We start from the raw sequence: 24,633 nt of genomic DNA, 5'->3' as shown, positions 1-24,633 counted from the left end.
CCTGACCCCGGTGGACATAGCGTCCGACGGTAAGTCGGGCGGGGCGCCACCCAATATTAGAGCCGGGGTGCGAGCGGGCCGCTGAGCACGTGATGACATCATCGCCGGCGGCACAGCACCGTCGATAACCTCCCGCTGAATTTTGCGGGAGGCATTAGCAGCAGTCACCCAGGCGCTAGTTGATTTGCGCCCTCTTAGGGCACTAACGGGAGGCGCAAATCAACCGAATTTAGCCCCCTAAGAGTTTAATCTATGGAGTCAAATGTTTAAAATGTACCACAGTGTTAGATAACAGTGCAAGTCTCCAAGAACTAGAAAGTGGAGTATAATAATCCAATAAGGACCATAGGAACAGGAGTAGGCCATTCAGCCCTCAAACCTATTCCTCCATTCAATTAGGTCATGGCTGTTCTGTATCTTAACTCCATATACCCACCTTGGTTCCATAACCCTTCTAATAAAAAACAATCAATCTCAGTTTTGAAATTTTCGACTAACCCAGCCTAAACAGTTTTGTTTTTGGGGGGCGTGGGGAGGGGGGTGAGGAAGAGAGAGAGAGAAAAAAAAGTGAGTTCCAGATTTCCACTGCTTTGTGTGAAGAAGTGCTTCCTGGCATCACCCTTGAATGGCCTAACTCTAATTTTAAAGTTATGCCCCTTGTTCTAGACTCCCCCACCAGAGGAAATAAATAGTTTCTCTCTATCTACCCTATCCAATCCTTTTATCATCTTAAACACTTCAATTATATCACCCGTTAATCATCTATATTCAAGGGAGTATAAGCCTAGTTTATGTAATACAGAATAGCATTGTGGAAGGTTGGCCACATCACGATGAGATGGATGTGTTAATCAAGTAATGTTAGTTCATGAGTTTGTGTGACTGACTTCATTTTTGATGGCTTTAGCATGAAAAGTTTAACTAGTTCACTCAATAGTGTTCCATGTCCCCTGGAGTGGTTGGTTTATGTAACTGGTAATCTACTTTGAACTGGAACATGTCACACAATTCAGAGGCAAGCCAAAATGCTATGCATCCAACATAGTCAGTGGAGGAGAAGGACATCTTCTTTCCACCAGGCAGCAGAAGCTGAGTGGGCAGAGGTGGCAGGGCAGGTCAGTGCCAGAAGTATTGCTCCCAGGATATGGTTGCAATGCAGGAAAAAGTTTGACGACGGCAGCAACGACGATAACAACTTATATTTATCTAGCGCCTTGAACGTAATAAAATGACTCCGTAGGGATAGCTACAGTAAACCTCCTAACTCATATCTCTCATAACTCTCTGCTTAGCCTTGTACTCACCTGCTGCCCCATCACTCAAAACCCTTCCCCTCGCCCAATTACCAGCACTCTCCTCCAATCACTACAGCACACCAATCCATTTCCTTCTGCTCCTACTGCGCCTGCTATTCTCCTCACTATTACTGCCTTTGTTTCCTCACACCTCTGCAATCTTTCACACGGCAACGTTATTCTACCCTGACATGCACGTCCTCAAAACTTCCCACTACACTGACGCACTTCCTTCTTTCTTGCAGGGCAAGCTCGCACGCAGTAACAGGGAGCAGGCGATGGGGCACGTTTCATCCATGTTCTGTCACCACTTGAAGAACAGCTTATGGGCATTGTGGGTATGGGTGTGTCAGGAGCCTGATATCTGGCGAGGCTGGCGGACAAGTCCTACAGGTTGTTAAATCATTTTTCCCTCCTTCCCATACCACTTCAATCTCCCCTGTACACATTGGGGTCGATTTTAACTCAGGTGCGGGGAATTGTCGGGTTCCCCGAATTTGGTGTTTCCCACACGAATCTAAATGGGTGTGTGAGATTGATGCAATTTTAACTCAATTGGCCAATTGATTTCCAACATGTGGGAACCCTTGGCAAATGAGTATTTCCAATCAGAAAGTCGCATAATATGATGTCAGTATTGCTGCTGCATTTAGGGTCTGCAACAAGCCTTGCTTCTTCTGCAGGCTGCCAACCTTTTGGCATTTGCTGATACACTGAGCTGGAAGCAGAATGGCAAAAGACCGAGGTCTGCACCCCGTTTTTGACGACGTTGCCCTGCAGGCTTTAGTGGAGTGAGCAAGAGCTCACAAGGAGGTGCTCTTCCCTTCATCAGGGAGGAAGATGCCTCCCCAGCAGACCAAGGCTGCGTGGCTGCAAGTGGCAGAGGAGGTCAACTCCTTATCGGCTACCCGCAGAACCTGGATACAGTGCAGGAAGAGATTTCATGACCTTCAGCACACTGGAAAAGTGAGTATGAAGTTCCCATCACACTCAATCTGATCTCCATTGCCTCTCCTCACCAGCACTCAGCTTTAGCAATCTCTTACTCCACATCCCACTTGACACTGACATCCATGCACCCTTACCCATTCCCTCTCTCTCTATGCTCACATTCACCTAACTATTCAACTATGCAGCCCTCACACTCTCCATCACTCTGATGCTATGAAAACAACCGACAACACACAGGGAGGGCCCTTGGTCTTGCCACTTCACTGCATCTTTGTCTCCTTCTAAGCATCTATGCTATGGATTCTCTACACTCACTCCTTCATTCTCACTCAAACTCCACCTGTCTCCCTCATTGCAGGAAAAGAGAGAACGAGCGAGGACAGGAGGAGGGCCACCATCAGTAGCCCACCTCACCCCCTGGGAGGAGGCTGTCCTGGAGATCGTAGGACTGGAGGATGAGGCGCAAGTGGGGGACGGACAGACGGGTGCATCACAGCAAGCTGGTGACAGAATAGTTTTCCATCTCTCTCATTGACATTGCATGAGTCGCTGATAATGATTCTGAAGCTATAACAGATGGACTTATGATCAACTGCAATATGCAATGTGCATGTAACCTTGACCTCTCATCTCTAACTCTTTCCTTTACTCCCCCACAGGACCATCGAGAGCCCCCGTCCCCACGGTCCAAGAGGAAGAGCCTGAGCTTCCAGACTCCTCAGAGGAATCTGCAACCTCTGAGGGTGCAGCGTCAGCAGAATTCAGCGCACACAGCACCAGTGCAGACACTCACACCTCAGTGGGACCTTCGGGACATAGAGTAGTGTCATCACCTGGTGTATCACAGCTCACAAGTGAGCATCAGCAGACAGGAAACAGGGACAGCAGTGGAGAGTGCTCGTCGGAGGGCACAGGACTCTGCCAGCTCAGCTCAGCTGCATGTCGATTCTCTGCCTCCGGGTCCATCCATAAGATCAGTGGGGCTGGAACTCCAGGAACAGAAGCAGGAGTCTCTGGCAGGTTTTGTCTCCAGGGTCGATGTGAGTGTGGAGCGAATGGAGGAGTCCATAGCGAACATGAGCAGAGCCTTTGTGGAGTCATTGGCGCATGAATGCATCACCATGGAAAGGATGGCAACCTCCATGGAGGAGATAAGTCACCAGGGTATGGAAAACATGGTGAGTGTTCATAATAGAATGACATCTCCGAGGAGCGATGGGCATCTATTGAACAGAGAAACCAGACCTTCATGGAAGTCCTTCTGAGTAGAGCTGCCAGTGCAGATACGGGTCCCCATGGCCCCCTGATGTGCAGTAAGGTGCTCTCAAGCCACTTCCGAGCGCTGGCCTCTTCTGGCCTGTGCAACTTCAGGTGGGTGAGCAGCAGCCTGGCGCTCCTGCTGTTGTTCCTGGTTCTGCTGGTGCCGTGGCTGGTGTTCGAGCTCATCTAATGCCCAGAAGGGAAGGAAATAAATGGCTCCCATGCTTCTGGTATATGCCTCCATTGAGGAAGCGTTGAGTGAAGGTGGCGAGCGGGGTTTCCCAGGAGGTCACACTGGAGATGTGTGTGAGGCTCCAACCTTCCACCAGTGTGGTTAAGCCTGGTAAAAGTTGCCCCAGGCCTGAAACAACAAAGTCCTGCCACCTGCAAATGATGACTGATCAAATCTCCCCTTTAATGGTTGACCTGCAGCTGATAGTCAGCAAGCCAGTAGTGCTCATGCCAGGGTTCACAGGCGTGGTCCCCACCAGGCGTGTTTTACGTGGGAAAAGGGTTAAAAATGCAAGGGCCTGTTGAAATGGGATTATAAAGGCCAATTATTGCTGATTAAGGGCCTTAAAGACCAGTCCCACCTGTTGGAGGCGGGACTGATTCGGGGCCATCAGACACGCCTGGGTTAAAATGGCTCGGGAACTGGCTGGTGGGGGGGGGGGTCCTGACCCCCAGTTTTAGCGATTTTAACCCCCCACACGCCTCAAAGCCCGCCTCACTGCTGAGTTAAAATCGACCCCATTATGTCTGAAAAATTCCTGGTGTTTTTAGAAACCACTCATCTGTCGCTGCTACTCATGCCACTAAATGCTAACTCATGTCCCTTTCTTGCACTTCAGGCCCAGAAGCTCCATACAGCCCTAGGAGGAGGAGGAGCAGAAGCAGCAGCCAATACTGCAGAACAAGACTTTACACTTGCAGACACCAGCTCAGAGATTGTTCTCGCCATAATTTACTTGTCAGGTTAAGGAAGTGACATTTCAGGTGCTTACAGACACCTATTTAACAAAAGGGTCCGGATTCAGACTCGGGAAACTTATTACCATATTTAAATAATGCCGTTTGTTGCAGGCTACCTCCAGGGACGCCTTACTGAGCGACAATCCAATATGGCAGCGTGTGCACTTCCATAACTTTCTGAAGAGGAAACATTTTCTCTTTGAGGATCCCCGAGGCTGACGGACACCTATAATGTTTATCCTTAGGTGTAATTCCTAAGCTCGCTTCAATAGCAGCCAGAAATAGACCCCATAAATAAAGCATCCAAGCAGGCAGGCCACGACAGGTCCTCAAGAATACTTATGAACTAACAAAGATTAAAAATATCTTCTCTCAGATAAGGCAACATACATGTAAATTTAAAACTCTTCTAGAGCACTGGTGGGAGGTATAGTGTGTGTGTGTGAGTGTGAGTGAGAGAGAGAGAGAGAGAGAGAGAGAGAGAGAAAAGGCATTCCACAATGGAAGAAAGTTTCTTCCCCACCCCTTCAAGCCACATTCCACTTTAAAAGTACAGCAGACTACAGTGGCATATTTTGGTCTTTGTTACCTGTTTTCCCAAGCATGTTTTTTAACTTGTGACAAAATCCATTCGACTTCAGGAGGTGGGGTACGCCAGATTCTCTTTGCTTTGGAAACCAACTTCTGTTCCGTCAAAACCTAAGGCATATAAAAAAACACAATTTCAGGTGCAGTGCCAATTTGTACTGAGAGATTCTAGGTTAAACTGCTCAAACTGGTTGTTAATTTCTTTTGGGGGGGGGGGGGGGGAAAAAGAGAAAATTGCTTTTTGGGGAGAGAAAACTGAATTATTTCCATTGCTTCTGCCAAATACAAAAAAAAAGTTTCACTCACAACCGAGTAATGAGTGTCCATCAGATGCTGCATTAAATTGGCGGGACACCTATCTGCCCAGGTGGACATTAAAAGTTGTAATGGGAAGACAGTAGTGTGGATATTTTGAAAGGATGAGAACAGGCAGAAGGTTCTCTTTCATCTAAATCTATCTCATGAGCAATAAGCCTTGCTTGCAAACTGAGGTGGAATTGTGTAACATTTTAGACCAAAGCAGCTGGAAAGACAGCTCTAATTTGAAACCTGGTTATCATTGATGTCGGATTCAATTTTAAAAGCAACAATTTTTAAACCCTCAAGAAAGATTTTTTTATATGCAACACTAGCCTTGCATCTCACACTCAGTGGGGTTTCCAGCAAGGTTTACTGAGGATCCGCTGTGATGTCCTTCTTAGTCAAATACCCTGTCAACATTCCCTGCCTTGGCTTGGGTGGCCACTTGGTTGAGATATCAGAGAGCTATTCAGCTACTTGTGCTCCAGAGTCAGCACCTTCATTAGGTGAGGGGGGGGGGGGTGGGGGGGAGGAAATGCCAAAATATTACAGTAATCAAAAAAGGCATACCATTTTTAAAAGTTGTAACAAGAGTAGCTCAATGAATAGTAGGTTTTATGCTTTTAAAATGTTTTTTATACAATTAGTTGTCCGCAGCCAACAAATTATACCTTGCTTTCGATTTTCAGAAAAACAATTCTCCCCTCCCATTCAGTGTAAAATTAAATGAGGTGTAACAATTCATCTACATGGAATCCAAGAGACTGTCTGCTGTCTGTAATTAGTACTGCATTAATGACAGCACATATTCCTCCCAGGTTTATCTAAATACGTCTTTTAAAAAAGTCTCCCACCCCCACAGTGGTTACGGACTGCACCAAATTTGTTTTTGTAACTCTCTCTCTGCACAGCAGAATCTAAAAATATTACTACCTAAATACTCAAACCACTGAACACAATCATTTCAAGCTTACAGTATGGTTTTTAAGTCCCAAGAGGATGTAAGCTCTGTTTGTTTTTGTTGACATCAGGAAATGTCAACCATCAGAAGTGTCCACCATGATAATGTAGACATTTCAAAAAAATTACCAATAGTTGTTCAGTATCAATGTGCAACATATTGGGGGAGAAATTCAGTTGTTAGCGCCAGCCGTTAGCGCCTTAAGAGGGCGATAAGCGGGGCGCGATGCGGCTAGCGCCCGGGCGCGACGAGAGCTGCGCCTCTTGCGAAATTGAGCGGACATTTAGCGGCGGCGCAAAACCGCAACGCCCGCTCAGCTGCGCGCACAGATCCAGACGTCATTTCATGGTGCAACGCCCTTGGGGCGCCCCGAACCGGATCTTCAGTGGCGCCCCCCTCCTTTCCGCCTGTCACTCCCAACGACTGGTTGACTGGAACGGTTCCCAGTCGCTGTGGGGCTGGGGAGGCGCTATTTAAAGGGGGCTCATCCTGGCTTCATTGTGGTAGCCATTTTTGGACCACTCCTTCTGTGAGAGAGAGATTTGCAGAGAAACAAAGGGAGAGAGCTTTCTGCATTGAGTCAGCGCTCGCAGAGGTACTTCTGGCTTCGGCCCAGAACTTTGTAGTTGGTTTGCTTTTTGACTGGCATAACCTTGAGTGGCCACATACTATGGGGGCTGCAATGGGTGGAAACGTTGGGTTTCTCCATTACATTGAGAGGGCTCAGAGACGCCGAGAGAGAGTGCCAATCATGGCCAGATGGAGGAGGGCCAACAGGCGTCGGCACAGGAGACCTTACCCTCCCAGGGTATTCCGCCAACAGTTCTCATACCTCAACATGTCTGAGGAGCAGTGTTTTCGGAGGCTTCGATTCAGCAGGGAGGTGGTCACTGAGCTCTGCCACCTGCTTCAGCCAGATCTGCAGCCTCAACTGAGGAGCAGGACATCTCTATCGGTGGCAGTGAAGGTGACAGTGGCTCTCAACTGCTATGCCACCGGCTCCTTCTAATCCGCTACTGGGGACATTGCCAATATCTCCCAGTTCGCGGTACATTGCTGCATCCGTCAAGGCACGAATGCCCTCTTTAAAAGGAGACGTCAGTACATCTCCTTCCCCATGAACCTGGACAAGCAGCAAGAGCGCGCAATGGGATTTGCAAGAATAGCGGGCTTCCCCATGGTCCAGGGCGCCATTGACTGCACGCATGTGGCTTTGTGGGCGCCGCAAGAGAATGCCAAGGATTACCGCAACCGGAAGGGGTTCCATTCGTTGAACGTCCAGTTGGTGTGTGACCACAGACAGCTAATCCTCGCTGTCAATGCCCGCTTTCCAGGCAGCAGCCACGACGCCTTCATCCTGCGCCAGACTTCTGTGGCAGACCTTTTCGAAGCCCCGGCTCACCCAGGAGGCTGGCTTCTCGGGGACAAGGGCTATCCTCTGTGCACCTGGCTGATGACCCCGCTCCGTGCGCCCAGCACCCCTGCTGAAGAACGATACAATGAGAGCCATCAAGCGACCAGGAACATCATTGAGCACACAATTGGCATGCTCAAGCAACAGTTCCGTCTGGACCATTCCGGGGGAGCCCTTCAGTACTCACCTGAGCGAGTCTCCCATTTCGTTGTAGTGTGCTGCATGCTGCATAACCTGGCAATCCTCAGGACTCAGCCACTGCCACCAGACATTGGAGCACCAGCAGAGGAGGAGGAGGAGGAGCACCAAGACGGGAGGGAGGCACAAAGTGCAAGGGCCGTCCGTCAGCGGCTTATTGCAAGTCGGTTCTAGGCCCCCTCTGAGGGAATGGCTTGTGCCATTGAAAGAACATGAATGGAACCGTTCCGCAACCCCTAAGCCGGTCAAGGCAACAAATCGTTCAAAGAGCAAACATGCACATTCTGAATAAAGACACTTCTTTATTTAACAAACTGTGTGCCCTTCCCGCAGGACAAAGTAAGAGAGAAACCCCCAAAAAAGCAGTCAGACACATAACTGGCTCTCACAACCTGGAGACAATGAACAAAAGAGTAACCAAAGAATGACCACGATCCTCGGCCTTCAGTAAAAAAATTAACAGCATTTTGCCACACCTCCTACTTTTTGCCCTTCGAGGGTGATCTGCTTCGCTTGCGAGATTGGCCCCTTCCCACCCTGCAGCTCCTCCGCAATGGGACCCCAGTGGCTGCAGCAAGGCTGGGGGAAGGCTGCTGAGTGTCAGAAACTAAGTCGGCAGATGCCCTTGAGGTACGGCCTGGACCAGCTCTGGGCCTGGAGGACCCGGCTGCTGACTGCTCCAACTCTGCATGGGCGGCAGCAGTCTGTCCTACAGGTGGTGGCAGCTGCAGTGGAGAAGTGACAGCGTTGGCAGCAGGAATGCTGCCATCCTGACAAAGGAGAGCCACTCCCTGGTCGGACGACACACTGGCACTCCCACGGGGCAGCACTGCAGCATGCAGAGCAATCTGTTGAAGCACAGACTGCTGGCCTGCTGCGGCGCGGCGAGGGCCCCGGCGATTCATGCCCGATCCAGCGAGGGTGGCAGCAGTCAGTGCTCGTGTGGCCTCAATCTGCGTCTGCATCAGTCCAGCCACTGACTGCATTGCACCACTAAGCACTTGCGTGGAAGCCGCCTGTGCTGCACCGAAGTCCTGCAGACTCTTTGCCAGTGCTGCGCCGAAGTCCTGGACACTCCTTGCCAGTGACTCAATGGATTCGGGCATCCTTGCCACTGCAGCCATGAACTCAGTGTGCCTGTGCTCCGCTTGGGCGCCCATTTCAGCGAGGAGCCGCACCTCTTCTGCGCTCACTGTAGCAGGACTCGAGGCCAGACTCTCCCTCCGGGGAGAAGGCCGCCGAGCTTCCCTACCACCCCCCCCCCCGTGTTGCTGCAGCCCGCTGGGCCCCGGAGCTTCACCCTCCTGAGACCCTTCCCCCCTGCTCCCTTCCAGGGAAGACGTGTCCCCATTATGGCCATGGGCTGCCTCGGCTGAGGGTGGCACTGATGGTCCAGCTTCCTCTTCCTCCGCGCCTTCAGAATCACTCAGTGGCAGCTTGAGGGCCCGCCTCCTCACCTGGCGAATCAGCATCTGAAAGCAGGGAGGTACAAGAGTTGCTTTAGCGTGAGGACAGGGCGGCAGCGAGGGAGGCATGAGTGCTGCAATGCACTGTATTGGTTCGACAGTGGCAAAGGATGCTGGTGTGAGGCACAAGTGGAAGGAGAGAGGTCAAAAAGGTGATGACCTTACCATTGCTATCCAGAACGAGGTCGGCATCTCCAGTGGCGACCGGGCCAATCAGCCGGCCTGCCATAATCCGCTGGACTCGCTGCTCCAGATCGCTGAGGTCTTGAAGGTGAGGCCGGCTTCCCCCGGTCCATTGCTGCTGCCTCCTGTTATGGGCCAGCTTGCCCTGCAAGAGAAAGGACGGGCTCCGAGTACAGTGTGAAGCCCTGATCTTGTCCGCACTGCCTCCCATGGTCGAATAGCACTTAGTGTTTAAAGTGCTGAATGTGCGTGTGAGTTTCATGAAAGGCCCATAGGTGTTGGATGAGGGCTGGGCATTGGGGCTTTCAGGACCCTTTAGCCATAAAGTGAGGTGGACATGCAGAGGATACTGAAAAGGGTACTCACCCTGATGACCCGAGTGAGGTCGTTGAACTTCTTCCTGCATTGCACAGGGGTCCTAGGCACCATGCTGCTGGAGGTCACTCTGTGAGCCACCTCCCTCCAAGCTTTGCAATACTCATTGGGCAGCGGCCTCCTGCCACTGTCCGGAAACAGGATAGATCGCCTGCGCTCCACCGTGCCAACCAGAACCTGCAGGGCCCCCTCACTGAACCGCTGCGCTCGCTCCCTGGCCCTCTCCATGGTCCTAGGAGTTAGAATGTGGCAGCAGGTCTGTCCAGGCCGAGAATCAGGGCTCTGATGCGCAGGGTGTGGCTGCAATCCAAGATCGAACCTCCCCTTTAAGAGCTGACCGGCGCCAGTGTGTCTGCATGCAATCGCTAACTGGCTGCACCTGCACTGCGCCCGCCCTCGGTGGTAGCGCCTCGCTTCTCCGGCTTAGCGCCTTAAGACAGTCGTGCAGCGCCTGTTTTAGCGCTCCAAGCACCTCCTGGGGTGAAGCAGGTCAATTTAGCAGTAGGTGGCGATAATTTGCGCCGGGCGCTAAATTTCGCGCCCGCTCAAGTATAATGCCCCAAATGTGGCGATACTGAATTGTGTTTTGTGAAGTCTGATAAAAGCTTCAGGCACATAAAACAGCCCTTTATAGTTCTTGTTAATCCAAGCATCAGTGTGAGGATATATCAACCTTTGTCACACTCCAGGCATTACATTGCTACTCTTTCATTACAAGAAAGTCAAATCGTACTAGCTAGCCTTCGGTAATTCAATCTGGCGATTTGAGTAAAGAAGTTTAAGCTCATCATGTAAAATATACTAAGAATTAAATTTTAAAATGGAAAAGATGAACTTAATATATGTTGAACTACCCGTTATAGCTAAAGCTTTTTACATTAACCATTTCAGAGCAGTCATTCCGAATTACTTTGGAAAAAACTCTTAACCTAGAGTGTACACATATATCCAGTCAATCCTATTTGAAGGAATGGAACTAAAAAAGGGAGTGGGAGAGAGAAAAAGTAGAAAGGAGCAAACAGACTTGCAGTTATAGTGCTATATCTGGCAGCCATTTTATGTATAGCACAATTCCAAAAAAATAGCAATGAGATGAATGATCAGCTAACAGGTTTTTCTGTTGGACAGGACATCATGAAAACATCCTGCTCTTTTTCAAATAGTGCCATGGAATTTTTAAATATCCACTTGAGCTGCCAGAACAGGCAGATGGGGCATCAGTTTAAATCAGCATCTCCGACAATGCAACATTATCTCAGTAATGGAGGGAGTATCAGCCTAGACAATGGGCCGTAATTTCTGATAGGAGGCTTCCTGCATGCGGATGCCTCCCATCAGGAAAAAATCTACGCCCTTACCCAAGGGCTCCCGAGGTCTGACCATTTCCACTCCTGGGCCTCTCCACTGTCAAAATGCGCAGGGCCCACATATCCCAGGGGCGCAGGCGGTTCACAAGTGTCCCTGGGATCACATGGGCCAGGCGAGCCAATGAAAGAAGGGAATCCCCCTTTATACTTTTGACAGATAGACCTGTCAAAAGCATGAATGGGGATCACTGAAAAAAGACACGAAAACATTAAAAAAAAAATTAATCACATTTTTAAAAGGAGTTAAAATTACATTAAATTAAATATTTTAAACAAAAATTAAATTTTTTGAAAAAATAATTAAAGTTTTTTACAGGGCTAAAAATAAACTTACCTTTTTTAAAAGTATTTTTAAATTATAAATGAGTGAAAAAAAAATAATTTTTTTACTTTTTTAAACTCTTATGCTGGAAGGCCTGCTTTTATCAGGCGCAAGATTTTTAAGTGATTTCAGCGGGCGGAGGTCCTGCAAAAAGCGGAACTCTCTGCCCGCAGAGGCCCTTCTCCAGGGCAGGCGTCCGATCTGTCAAGAGCATTCTTGTCGGATCGGAAATGCCGGTTTTCAGCGCATGCGCTTCGCATGCCTGAAACCGGCATTTCCGATGTCCCTACGGGTGTGTACGCAGCGCGTACACACCCATAGGCATCGGAAAATACGGGCCAATGTGCTTAGATCCTGACTGGGGGTTGAACCCATCATCCTTTGACGATACAAACAGTGCCAAGTTAAAACAAAAAAGGTTAATTATGTTAATTTTATATAATTAGCATAAATAAGGTAAATTTAGACTATTTCAAAGTACACTAAGAAAGTAAACATGGGGACATGGATGGAAATTAGCAAAATGTTAAGGCATATTGGCAGTGATACATTTTTGAAACAAATGTGCAATGGAATAAACTACCAAGCACGGTAATAGAAGCAAAACAACCTTCTGGATCAGACATGACTATCAAAGCCGAATCAAGGTGACATTTATAAATTAAATTTCAGGGAAACTCCCATTTACAAAATTCAAATTGAAAAAATTCCTCCCACCATTTGAGGATGCCATCTTTTGGTCAGGACGTTTTAAACTGAAGAAAATAACTGGAACGATGACCTTAATGTTTTATCAGTAACTTCAGAAATACTTTTATTAAAACTAAAAAGTTATGCTAGTATGGTCCTGTATTAAGTGCATGATTGCATAGCCGTTTTCAAAATGCTCCAGGAATATTCAGAAGAAAGTCGAATGCAAGTCAAAGTACAGACTATCCTCTGACAATCTTGGCAACCTCACCTGAGTCAGTATGTTGTAGGTTTGAGTCCCATAACAGAACCTGAGCTCTGGATCAAGGCTAACCTTTCAGTATATTCACAATATATATTAATGATCTAGACGAGGGAACTAGATGTAACATCTCCAAGTTTGCAGATGACACAAAGCTGGGTGGGCGTGTGTGCTGTGAGGAGGATGCAGAGAGACTCCAGTACGATTTGGACAGGTTGGTTGATTGGGCAGATGTATGGCAGATGCAGTATAATGTGGATAAATGCGAGGTTATCCACTTTGGTGGCAAAAACAGGAAGGCAGATTATTATCTGAACGGCAATAGATTGGGAGAAGGGGAAGTGCAACGAGACCTGGGCGTCCTTGTGCACCAGTCACTGAAGGTAAGCACGCAGGTGCAGCAGGCGGTTAAGGCGGCAAATGGTATGTTGGCCTTCATAGCGAGAGGATGCGAGTACAGGAGCAAGGATGTCTTGCTGCAGTTGTACAGGGCCTTGGTGAGACCACACCTTGAGTATTGTGTGCAGTTTTGGTCGCCTTATCTGAGGAAGGATGTTCTTGCTATGGAGGGAGTGCAGCAAAATTTCACCAGACTGATACCTAGGATGGCAGGAATGACGTATGGAGAGAGATTGGGCTTATATTCGCTAGAGTTTAGAAGAATGAGAGGGGATCTCATTGAAACTTATAAAATTCTAACAGGACTAGACAGATTAGATGCAGGAAGGATATTCCCGATGGTGGGGGAGTCCAGAACCAGGGGTCACAGTCTAAGGATAAGGGGTAAGCCATTTAGGACTGAGATGAGGAGGAATTTCTTTATCCAGAGAATGGTGAACCTGTGGAATTCTCTACCACAGAAGGCAGTTGAGGCCAATTCATTAAATATATTCAAGAAGGAGTTAGATATATTTCTTAAGGCTAAAGGGATCAAGGGATATGGGGAGAAAGCAGGGACAGGGTACTGAATTTGGATGATCAGCCATGATCTCATTAAATGGCGGAACAGGCTCGAGGGGCCGAATGGCCTACTCCTGCTCCTATCTTCTATGTTTCTATGTAGTACTGAGGGAGTGCTACATTATCAGAGATACTGTCCTTCAGAGGAGATGTCCCGTCTGCCTGTTTCAATCGTTCAGCTGGATAGTAAAGATCCCATGGCACTACTTAAAAAGAGAGTTCTCCAGTGTTTTGGCCAATATTCCCACCTCAATGAATACCATCACAAACAGACAAGCTAGTTGCGAAACTCATAGCTGTTTGCAGGATCTTCCTGTTCACAGTTAATGATATTGTTTCTCACATAACAAAGTGTGTGCCATATAAATGCAAGGTTTTTTTTTCCTTCAACTTGTTTAAAAAGAACTGTAGAAGTACTTACTCCTTAAACTGTCCATTTCCTTTACTGAACCAAAGCCACAAATTACTTCAGGTTTTGCAAAGGTGAATTACTGGAATTAAATTGTAAACCAAAGTCTTCCTTGATTAGTATCATACCTGGAATTGTTCTTTTTCAAAGGAAGTCAACAGTTCTCTGGCTTTGTCTGGGGAAAAAACAGGGGGGAAATATTACATATGGGAGATTTTACTTGGATTATTAAAACTGCTGCTTTCTGACCAAATGTTTCATATTAGCATTACAATTTGAAACTATCAAACATTTTATTACTACACATGGGTTGATTTCTGTGGTCAAATTCAAAAGCAGCCATATTACAATCTTCCCCCATGGGTAAAGATGTCATCTGATGTGGTGCTACGCAGTACATAACCAGAAATCCCCAGATTTGATCCCAGACTGTGCTTAGTTACAACTAGCTTCAGTGTGCTGAAATTCAGGGGGTGGGGGGGGGGCGGAGTAATAGAAAGACAAAAACAGAATTGGCTAGGGCTCCTCCTCCTGATTGTTACCCAAAGACCCAGCTCAAAATCACATCCACACGTGAAAATTGGGTGAGAGCAAGATCAGGTCCAGGAGTAATGCCCTCCCCAACCACAGATGAATAGCTTGCCCAAATTTATAGTCTAGCCTTACAAGCGGAATGGTCTCTTAGGCAAGGTATTGGAACCTTTCAGACACCTGTGGAACCTCATCTGGCAAGAGCACATTTCAGGACAGAAGAAACTGGGAAAAAGAAAACATGTGGGCTATTGAGTAACTGCTCTGATACTTTGAGTGACCACAGAGGTTCTAAATTTTAATGATAAAAATAGTGTTATAAAAATATGCAAGTCTTCCAAAGGTTGGTATATTTGCCAAGTTTACTTCAACCCACACACTCCTACTTCTTTTTACTTAATTTATTCATCATGGGTAAACTAACATTTTTTTTTACTTTTACACGTTTTCCAGCCTTTATGAAGGTGATCATCTCATACCGCGGCACAGTTCAACAGGCACCTTGCCCAAGTGGCTATTAATTATGTATTGGCTTGTCAGCAATTGTTGACAGACTATTTGGCTGTGGAGGGCATCACAGCCAAGCCCAATCTGGTCTTTACCCAATGTCCATACACAAGCAATTACCGCTGGGTGTCACTATGCAGCGATACGCAAGGGAAAATCCCTGCTTGACTTTCCCCTTACCTTGCCTATGAGCACAGAGGCCAACTGTAGTTTCTCATGCCAACATCCATGAAGAGCAGAGACCAGGAATTAAATCTCAGACCTTTTTGGTCGGTATGGCTCAACTACTTGACGTATAAACCTACCAAGCTATTGAAAGCTCCTTTATGCTTCTAGTACCACTTCAAAAATACAGTGAACTACAACACTGTAAAGCAATAAATGTACACTATATGACTGCACTGTCAGCATATTCTTAGCTTGGGTAATTACATTCAAAATTAAAGCACATTTGTAATACAGTATTTTAGATAACAGTTAAGTACTATTTGAATTTTTTTTTTTTTTTTTTAAAGCTAGCTTTCAAAGCTTCTATGCCAGAATACTCCCATCTAATTTTGCTTATTTCTACCTTGTCAGATTTTTCGCACTGCACAACACACATTGTAGAAGTCAAATGAATTAAATATTTGGAGGAGCTCCCTCAATGGGTAAAGGAATCAGTAGATGTGTCATTAAGCTACACACACCAGAATGTTCCAGATTTAATTCCCAGTTCATTTATCACAGCCAGGGTGCTAAACGTGGCTTCAATACCAGAGATAGGGAAAGGAGGGAGAACAAAAATCAATCAGCCAGAATCCCCGCTCCAGATTGCTATTTAGAGATGGCTGCTGGAAGGAGCATGTCTGGACACGTAGGTTAGGATAGAATTAGGTCCATAGATGCATAGCTTATCAAGGTACACACATGAACTAAAACCACTTGGGAGAGGTCTCGAGAGGGTTCCCAGATCCCAGCACAACATATCAGGAGAAGACAATTCCAGTACAAAATTAAGGGGATCAGAATACCAAAATGTCAAATAAAGGAATAGATACTGGTTTCCAGAGAGCCAGAGGTTACTGATGTGAAGGATAAAACCATATTGCCTTACTATGCATCAATTAATAAGCAGGGCAAGCAATTTGGCACAGCACAATAAATCCTGCAGATTTCTACACTTACAATGTATAGAATGGTTTCTAACTGAGTACCATGCTTTTGTATGAAAAATTTGAGGAAATAAAAATCCAGTTTCTGAGCAAATCAAAGCAACAAATTATTTGTCATAACACATAATTGGTAATGGCTGAAATGTTAATTTTCAAAGCTTTCATGTACCAACCGTATAACTCTTTCTGTTTCAGTTCCTCCTGTAGTTGGGCTTCATCATCACCTTCCTCCTCTTCCGGCGAGTCCAAGACCCAATTATCCACAAGGTTGTTTCCCAGCTGTGGATTCCAGTACTGCTGCCGTAGCCACACCAAAACAAACTCACAACCTTAGGAAGAAACAAAATCATTGCAAAATTATTTGAGCTTGCACATCCTCGAGAGAGAGAGCAATGTAAAATTACATTACATAAAAATGACCACATGGAAATTTAAATTTTAGTTTAAAATTACATCTTGCATTTGAGGGAAAAAGTCTTAAGAATTGTTTTAAAGAAAGGTTTTAAAAGGCTAACTTGACACACCAACAATAACTTGCATTTATATAGCGTCTTTAACATAGTAAAACATCCTAAGAACTGCAATGACAAGCATATGCAGGGAGATACAAAGCTTCATATTAATCATACTAAGAAATTATATTCCCGTGTTATTCTTGCAAAAGGATGACCATGGTTGGTAATGAAAGTAGTTAAGTGAACTCTCTTAGATCATAGGCAAATTCTCTCAAGAGATACCACCTATACAGGTCTCGAAATTACTTCTTTTTCCCTTTAGTAAATTAAATGTACAGTTGGCTCTTAGTTAACTATGGCTGTAACAGACATTTTAGTAACTGGTAACTCAAAACACCATATGGCACAAAAAAGCAGTGGGCACAAGTTTAAAAGGAGAGCATTAACAGCAGAACAGTGCCCTCTGCTGTCGTCTGCTTGCTATTGCTTTGAATTGTTCAAATATTTTGATGGGTTTTTTCACTAATGAAGGGTCTACACAAGTTAACGTCTTTTCCCTTTACAGATGCTGTTACAAATTTTCAGGTTCTGGATTAGATATTCTTTCAGATTCAGTGTCACCAGTCACTCTCATAAGTGAATCTCCCAATCTAGTTAAACAATAGCATAACTCAGATCATAACATGCAACACTTTCTGCATATACCAACTACTGTAATATTGCACATGCTGCAATGTGTGTTCTCCTGTCTTTGTAGAAGGCAGGCTGAAAAGCACGTTAGCAAGTAGATTGGTTTATTTCAGACAAGATACATGAATGAACAGAATACAGTATTCATAACGATATTGGTCAATTCCCTGAAATGAAATGGAAAAAATAAAGCTATTGGGCCGTATTTTGCAACCCCGCTACGGGTGTACACGTGCCCATAGGGACCGCACAAGTTCAGGGTTTAGGCATGCAAAGCGCAGGCACTAAAACCCGGAACTTGCAATTGGTCAAGAATCATTCTTGACAGATCCTCCGCATCCCCGGGAGAAGGGCCTCTGTAGGTGGAGAGTTGCGCTGTTTGCCCAACTTCTGCCCGCTGAATGCCCGTGAAATTCTTACACCTGGTAAAGGCAGGCGTAAGGCCTGCTTTTACCAGCAGAAGAATTTTGAAAAATAGAAAAATAAAATTATATCACTTATTTATACATTAAAAACCCTGTCCAATAAGGTAAGTTTATTTTCAGCCCCGTTAAAAGATAACTTTTTTTCAAAAAATTAAATTGTTTAAAATATTTAATTAAATGGCATTTTAATTAATTTTAAATATGTAATTTATTTCGTGTGCTTGTGTATTTTTTTTTTTTTTTTTTTTTTAAAGTGACCCCCATTAATACTTATGGGAGTTCTGTACGTACGGAACTCCCATAAGTATGAATGGGAATTCCCTTCTTTTATTGGTTGGGCCGGCCCACGTGATCCTTGCGAACCACATGCGCCCCGAGATACATGGGCTCTGCCCGCACGTACCCAGAGAGGCCCAGGATTGCAAGTCTCCATACCTCCCGGGCCACCAGGTAAATGTGTAGATTTTTTACAGGTCGGAGGCATCCGCCCGCGGGACGCCTCCGACGCAAATTTTGGGCCGGATTCTTACTGACACCGGAACTGCAGGTTCACTTTCAAGCTAGCTATTCCAAAGTTATCTAGCAATACTTTTCTGCTACAGACTGCTTGGATTGAAACCCAATCCTGGAGAGTGTGTCTCTCTCTGTCTCTGTCTCTCTCTCTCTCCCCTTCTCTTTCTCTCCCCTTCTCTTTCGCTGAGCTGTAAGGAAACTTAACATCTTTCACTGTTTGATTAAGCCAGGATGACCATCTATCAACATTGAATAAAAATCTTCTTTGCTGATGCCCAAAATGCTTGGCACTGAGTTTTCCCACTGTCTCAAAGCTGCAGAAACTTGCAAAACTAAGTAGTTTTGATGACAGCAGCTTTGAGGTCCCTCTCCCGCCCCACCCCCCCACATTGAAACTATTCTATCACCATGGCATGCAATGCTCAAGATGGTACACAGTGATCACTCCTTTGTGATTAACATTCCAAATCACTAATGTTGAGATGAGAGCCAGACAGCTGGCCCCATGTTAGGGAAAGATATTGCTTGGCCTTGCGAGCTAACCCTCATAAGCTGAATCGAACATTATAGCACTATCAAATTTAAAAAATCGAGCGCAAACAATAAAAGGTATAGACCAAAGCATTACAGATGCCAACAGACCCATTACAGTACATAATTCTGACAGTTTCTGTTTTTATTTCAGATCATCAGCATTTGCAATTCTTTCTTTCCGATATTTTAAACTTAATTATTAGTTTCCTGAAGTTTTGGTGCCCACAGCAAACTCTTTTTCAATCACAAATATAAAATGTCCCACTGCATAAAGATTTGAATAATCTTCACCGTCCCCATTTTAATATCACAGGGGACATTAAACAGTCCCCAATTGCAATATGCTGAAAAACAAGCTGATTTTGTTATTGAGAAACCACAGTAATGTTAAGGCCCATAGTGTAGGACACCAAGGTTGAAAGGAGCAAAAGAGAAATTGAGATAACTCAGCAAATAGTGATTTAAGTGACCGCAAGCTTGGGTCTTAAGTGTCTTGATTGCTGAAGCAAAGAAAGACAGCAGGCCTTTGATACTGTCAAGTGGCCTCATGTGTGGGCCCACACAATGAGTTATCATGGAAGGCCAAGCCTTATGCTGTTCCCACCCAACATATATATGCATATACTTTGCAACAGGGCAGCAATCAGGAGAACTAACCCTGACTGATATTTCTTTCCTTGACCAAAGACACTGAAGCTAACATGAAAGATGGGAGGAGGCTCGTGTGGAGCATAAACACCAGCATGGACTAGTTGGGCCGAATGGCCTGTTTCTGTGCTGTATATATCCTATGTAATTGTTCCTCCCCTAGTAGCCACCTTGGCCAAACGTTTGCACCTCGACAGAGCTGGGACCAATATCCTTGCCGGGGTTGGGGGGGGGGGGGGGGGTTTGCTAGTGCTGTTGGGGAGGGTTTAAACTGATTTTGCAGGGGGATGTGCACAAGGATGTAGCATTAGAAAGGAGAAACAAGATGCACAAAGGATTGGGAGAGACAGCTAGCACTAGTGTAAGAAATAGTAAGGTATTAGGTGGGGTCAGACTAAGAATACAAGAAGGTCTAAGATAGGTTTACAGTGCATGTGTGTAAACGCACGAAGTGTGGTAAATAAGGTTGGTGAGCTGCAGGCGCAAATAGTCACATGGGATTATGATGTCATGGCAATAATGGAGACCTGGCTCAAAAAAAGGGCAGAATTGGGTACTAAATATTCCTGATAGAAGGGGTTCAGGAAAGATAGGGAAGGGAAGAATCAATATTGCCACCCCACCTGCTTTAAGGAGAATATTACAGTGCTGGAGAGAGAGGATGTCCTGGAGGGGTCAAGGACAGAATCTATTTGGTTAGAGTTGAGAAACAATAGAAGTGCCATTACACGACTAGGTGTATTCTATAGGCCGCCAACTATTGGGAAGGATATAGAGGAGCAAATTTGCAGGGAAGTTAGAGAGGTGAAAGAACTATAGAGTAGTGATAATTATCCTAATATAGACTGGGATAGTAAAAGTGTAAAGGGCAGAGAGGGGGAAGAATTTCAGGAGAACTTTCTTGACCAGTACGTTTCTGGCCCAATGAGGAAGGAGGCATTGCTGGACCTGGTTCTGGGGAATGAGGTGGGTCAAGTAGAGCAAGTGTCAGTAGTGGAACATTTAGGGAACAGTGCTCACAGTATCATAAGGTTTAGACAAGCTTTGGAAAAGGACAGGAAGCAATCGAGAGTAAAAATACTTAATTGGAGGAGGGTCAATTTCAGTGGGATGAGAACGGATCTGGCCCGGGTAAATTGGAATCAAAGATTGGCAGGCAAAACTGTAATCGAGCAATGGCTGCCTTTAAAGAGGAGATGGTTCGGATACAGTTGAGGTACATTCCCACAAGAGGGAAAGGTAGGGCAACCAAAGCTAGAGCTCCCTGGATGATGAAAGAGATAGAGAGTAAGATGAAGCCGAAAAAGGGGGCATATGACAGATGTCAGGTTGAGAATACAAGTGAGAACCAGGCTGAATATAGAAAGTTCAGAGGGAAAGTGAAAAAGGAAATAAGAGGGGCAAAGAGAGAGTATGAGAATAGAATGGCAGCTAACATAAAAGGGAATCCAAAACTCTTCTATAGGTAGAAAGGTTGAAAGAGTGGGGTGGGGCCAATTAGGGACCAAAATGGAGACCTACATGTGGAGGCAGATGGGCACGGCTGAGTTACTAATTGAGTACTTTGCATCTTGCAGTTAGGGATAAAAATGCACCCACTATTAGAGCCAGGGGAACTTAAACAGCAGAAGAGGGGAGACTGGGGAGAAAGAGAGCAAAGGATGGCAATGGATGGTCAAGGATGGCAAAGGAGCTCCCTAGGGAGCTGCCAGCACAGGAGCCATCTTGTGTCTTGTTGTGTCAACCGTGAGGGATTATGGAGTGTCCTCCTCAAATTCAGCTGCCCTCAAAAGTTTGTCACTATCCTCCGCCTGCTTCACGACGACATGCAAGCCGTGATCCTGACCAACGGTTCAACCACAGACCCAATTCACGTACGAACCGGGGTCAAGCAAGGCTGTGTCATCGCACCAGCGCTCTTCTCGATCTTCCTTGCTGCAATGCTCCATCTCACCCTCAGGTAAGCTCCCCACTGGAGTGGAGCTAATTTACAGAACAAATGGGAAACTGTTCAACCTCCGTCACCTCCAGTCCAGGTCCAAGGTCGTCCCATCCTCTGTCGTCGAATTACAGTATGCAGACGACGCTTGCATCTGCACTCACTCAGGAGGTCGAAATCCAAGCAATCGTCAACACCTTCACCGAAGCGTACGAGAGCATGGGCCTTACTCTAAAAATCCATAAGACAAAGGTCCTCTACCAACCTGCCCCCGCCATACAGTACTGCCCCCCAATTATCAAAATCCACGACAAGGCCTTGGACAACGTGGACCACTTTCCATACCTCGGGAGCCTACTGTCAACAAGGGCAGACGTCGACGAAGTCCAACACCGCCTTCAGTGTGCCAGTGCAGCCTTCGGTCGCCTGAGGAAGAGTTTGTTTGAAGACCAGGACCTCAAACCCGGCACTAAGCTCATGGTCTACAGAGCAGCAGTGATACCCGCCCTGCTGTATGCCTCAGAGACATGGACCATGTACAGCAGGCACCTCAAAGCACTGGGAGGTACCACCAATGTTGCTTCCACAAGATCCTGCAAATCCATTGGCAGGATAGGCGCACCAACGTCAGTGTTCTTGCTCAGGCCAACATCCCCAGCATCGAAGCTTTGACCATGCTCGATCAGCTCCGATGGATGGGTCACATTGTCCGCATGCCCGATACGAGACTCCCAAAACAAGCGCTCTACTCGGAGCTCCGGCACGGCAAGAGAGCCCCAGGTGGGCAGAGGAAACACTTCAAGGACACCCTCAAAGCCTCCTTGAAAAAGTGTAACATCCCCACCGACACCTGGAAATCCCTGGCCCAAGACTGCACAAAATGGAGAAGCATCCGGGAAGGCGCTGAACAGCTCGAGTTTCTTCGCCGGGAGCAAGCGGAAGCCAAGCGCAGGCAGCGCAAGGAGCGCACGTCAACCCAAGCACCCCACCCACCCGCCCCTTCAACCACCATCTGCCCCACCTGTGACAGAGACTGTAGGTACCGCATTGGACCAATCAGTCACCTGCGAGCTCATTTTTAGTGTGGAAGCAAGTCATCCTCGGTTCCGAGGGACTGCCTAAGAAGAGACTTTGCATCTGTCTTTACCAAGGAAGAAGATGCTGCCAAAGTCAAAGTGAAAGAGGAGGTAATTGAGATAGTGGATGGGATAAAAATTGATAGAGGTACTAGAAAGGCTGGTTGTACTTAAAGTTGATAAGTCACCAGGACCGGATGGGATGCATCCTAGGATACGGAGGGAGGCAAGGGTGGAAATTGCGGAGGTGCTGGCCATAATCTTCCAATCCTCTTTAGCTACGGTGGTGATGCCAGAGGACTGGAGAATTGCAAATGTTACACCCTTGTTCAAAAAAGGGTGCAAGGATAAACCCAGCAACTACAGACCAGTCAGTTTAACCTCGGTAGTGGAGAAGCATTTGGAAAAGATAATCCGGAACAAAATTGTCACTTGGACAAGTGTAGATTAATTAAGGAAAGCCAGCACGGATTTGTTAAAGGCAAATCGTGTTTAACTAACTTGATTGAGTTTTTTGATGAGGGCAAGGCAGTTGATGTGGTGTATGTGGACTTCCAAAAGGCATTTGATAAAGTGCCACATAATAGGCATGCCAGCAAAGTTGAAGCCCGTGGAATAAAAGGGACAGTGGCAACATGGATACAAAAGTGGCAACGTGACAGGAAACAGAGAGTAGTGATGAACGGTTGTTTTTCAGACTGGAGGAAGATATACAGTGGTGTTCCCTAGGGGTCAGTACTAGGACCACTGCTTTTCTTGATATATATTAATGACTTAGACTTGGGTGTACAGGGCACAATTTCAAAATTTGCAGATGACACAAAACTTGGAACTATAGTGAAGAGTGAAGAGGATAGTGATAGACTTCAAGACATAGGCAGGCTGGTGAAATGAGCAGACACGTGGCAGATGAAATTTAATGCAGAAAACTGTGAAGTGATACGTTTTGGTAGGAAGAACGAGGAGAGGACATATAAACTAATGGATACAATTCTAAAGGGGGTGCGCATGAACTGAGAGACCTGGGGGTATACGTGCTCAAATCGTTGAAGGTGGCTGGGCAGGGTGAGGAAGTGGTTAAAAAAGCATACGGGATCCTGGGTTTCATAAACAGAGGCATAGAGTACAAAAGCGAGGAAGTTATGATGAACCTTTATAAAACACTAGTTCAGTCTCAACTGGAGTATCGTGTCCAATTCTGAACACTGCACTTTAGGAAGGATGTGAAGGCCGTAGAGAGGGTGCAGAAAAGATTTACAAGAATGGTTCCACGGATGAGGGACGTCAGCTACGCGGATAGACTGGAGAAGCTGGGGTTGTTCTCCTTAAAGCAGAAAAGGTTAAGAGGAGATTTGATAGAGGTTTTCAAAATCATGAGGGGTCTAGACAGAGTAGAGAGAAACTGTTCCCATTGGCGGAAGGGTCGAGAACCAGCGGACACAGATTTAAGGTGATTGGCAGAAGAACCAAAGGCGACATGAGGAAAAACTTTTTTACGCAGCGAGTGGTTAGGATCTGGAATGCATTGACTGACAGGGTGGTGGAGGCAGATTCAATTGTGGCTTTCAAAAGGGAATTGGATAAGTACCTGAAGCAAAACATTTTGCAGGACTACGGGAAAAGGGTAGGGGAGTGGAACTAGCTGAAGTGCTCTTGCAGAGAGCTGGCACGGGCCCAACAGGTTGAATGTCCTCCTTTTGTGCTGTAACCATTCTATGATTCTAGGCTACAGCTCCAGGAGCAGGTAAGCAATCGACTGCCGAGTTAGTGGGAGCGTGGGTAGGGGTCCGAATATTGAGAGGGTGGTCCCCAATCCCAGGGCAGGGGGGGGGGGGGGTGGGGGGGGAAAAGAGAGGGTACTCCTTCTCCTCCTGGCCCACAAGCAGTACTGTAATGTCACTTGCCTTTTCCTCAAAATAGTCCTCACGTCCTTTTAGCTGCCGAGTTTTCAGAGGCCTGGGAAACCTGGCTGGCCAGGGTTAAACCGGGAAGACAGTTTAAATATGAGGCACGCAGCCTCATTATAATATTTAAATGGCCAACCCGCCTCCTGGGAGCGGGTTGGTTGCCCGCAGCCCGTCGCACCACCATTAAAGCAGAAAGCGGGCAGGTTGGGTCAGGTTTGAGATTTTTAAAATTTTAACATCTCCTCCCTCCCCCCTGCCCATCTCACCCCAACCCCAACCCC

The 24,633-nt window shown here is 46.4% G+C and overlaps 1 protein-coding gene across 1 annotated transcript in view; it reads right to left on the bottom strand.

Annotated features, from left to right (window-relative positions):
* Positions 1–24,633, bottom strand: part of las1l (LAS1 like ribosome biogenesis factor) — a 121,381-nt gene that overhangs the window by 77,389 nt on the left and 19,359 nt on the right. The window contains exons 5-7 of the mRNA XM_085998932.1: positions 16,339–16,494; positions 14,102–14,148; positions 5,068–5,177 (exon numbers count right to left, since the gene is read on the bottom strand). Coding sequence (XP_085855058.1) covers positions 5,068–5,177; positions 14,102–14,148; positions 16,339–16,494 — 313 coding nt within the window. The remainder of the gene's footprint in view (positions 1–5,067; positions 5,178–14,101; positions 14,149–16,338; positions 16,495–24,633) is intronic.

The sequence above is a fragment of the Somniosus microcephalus genome, chromosome 1 (genome assembly GCF_052327205.1).
Source record: "Somniosus microcephalus isolate GS21.2 chromosome 1, FLI_Smic_1.0, whole genome shotgun sequence".
Lineage (NCBI taxonomy): Eukaryota > Metazoa > Chordata > Chondrichthyes > Squaliformes > Somniosidae > Somniosus > Somniosus microcephalus.
Note: the sequence above shows the minus strand (reverse complement) of the source record. Positions and strands in the feature narration are given on the sequence as shown.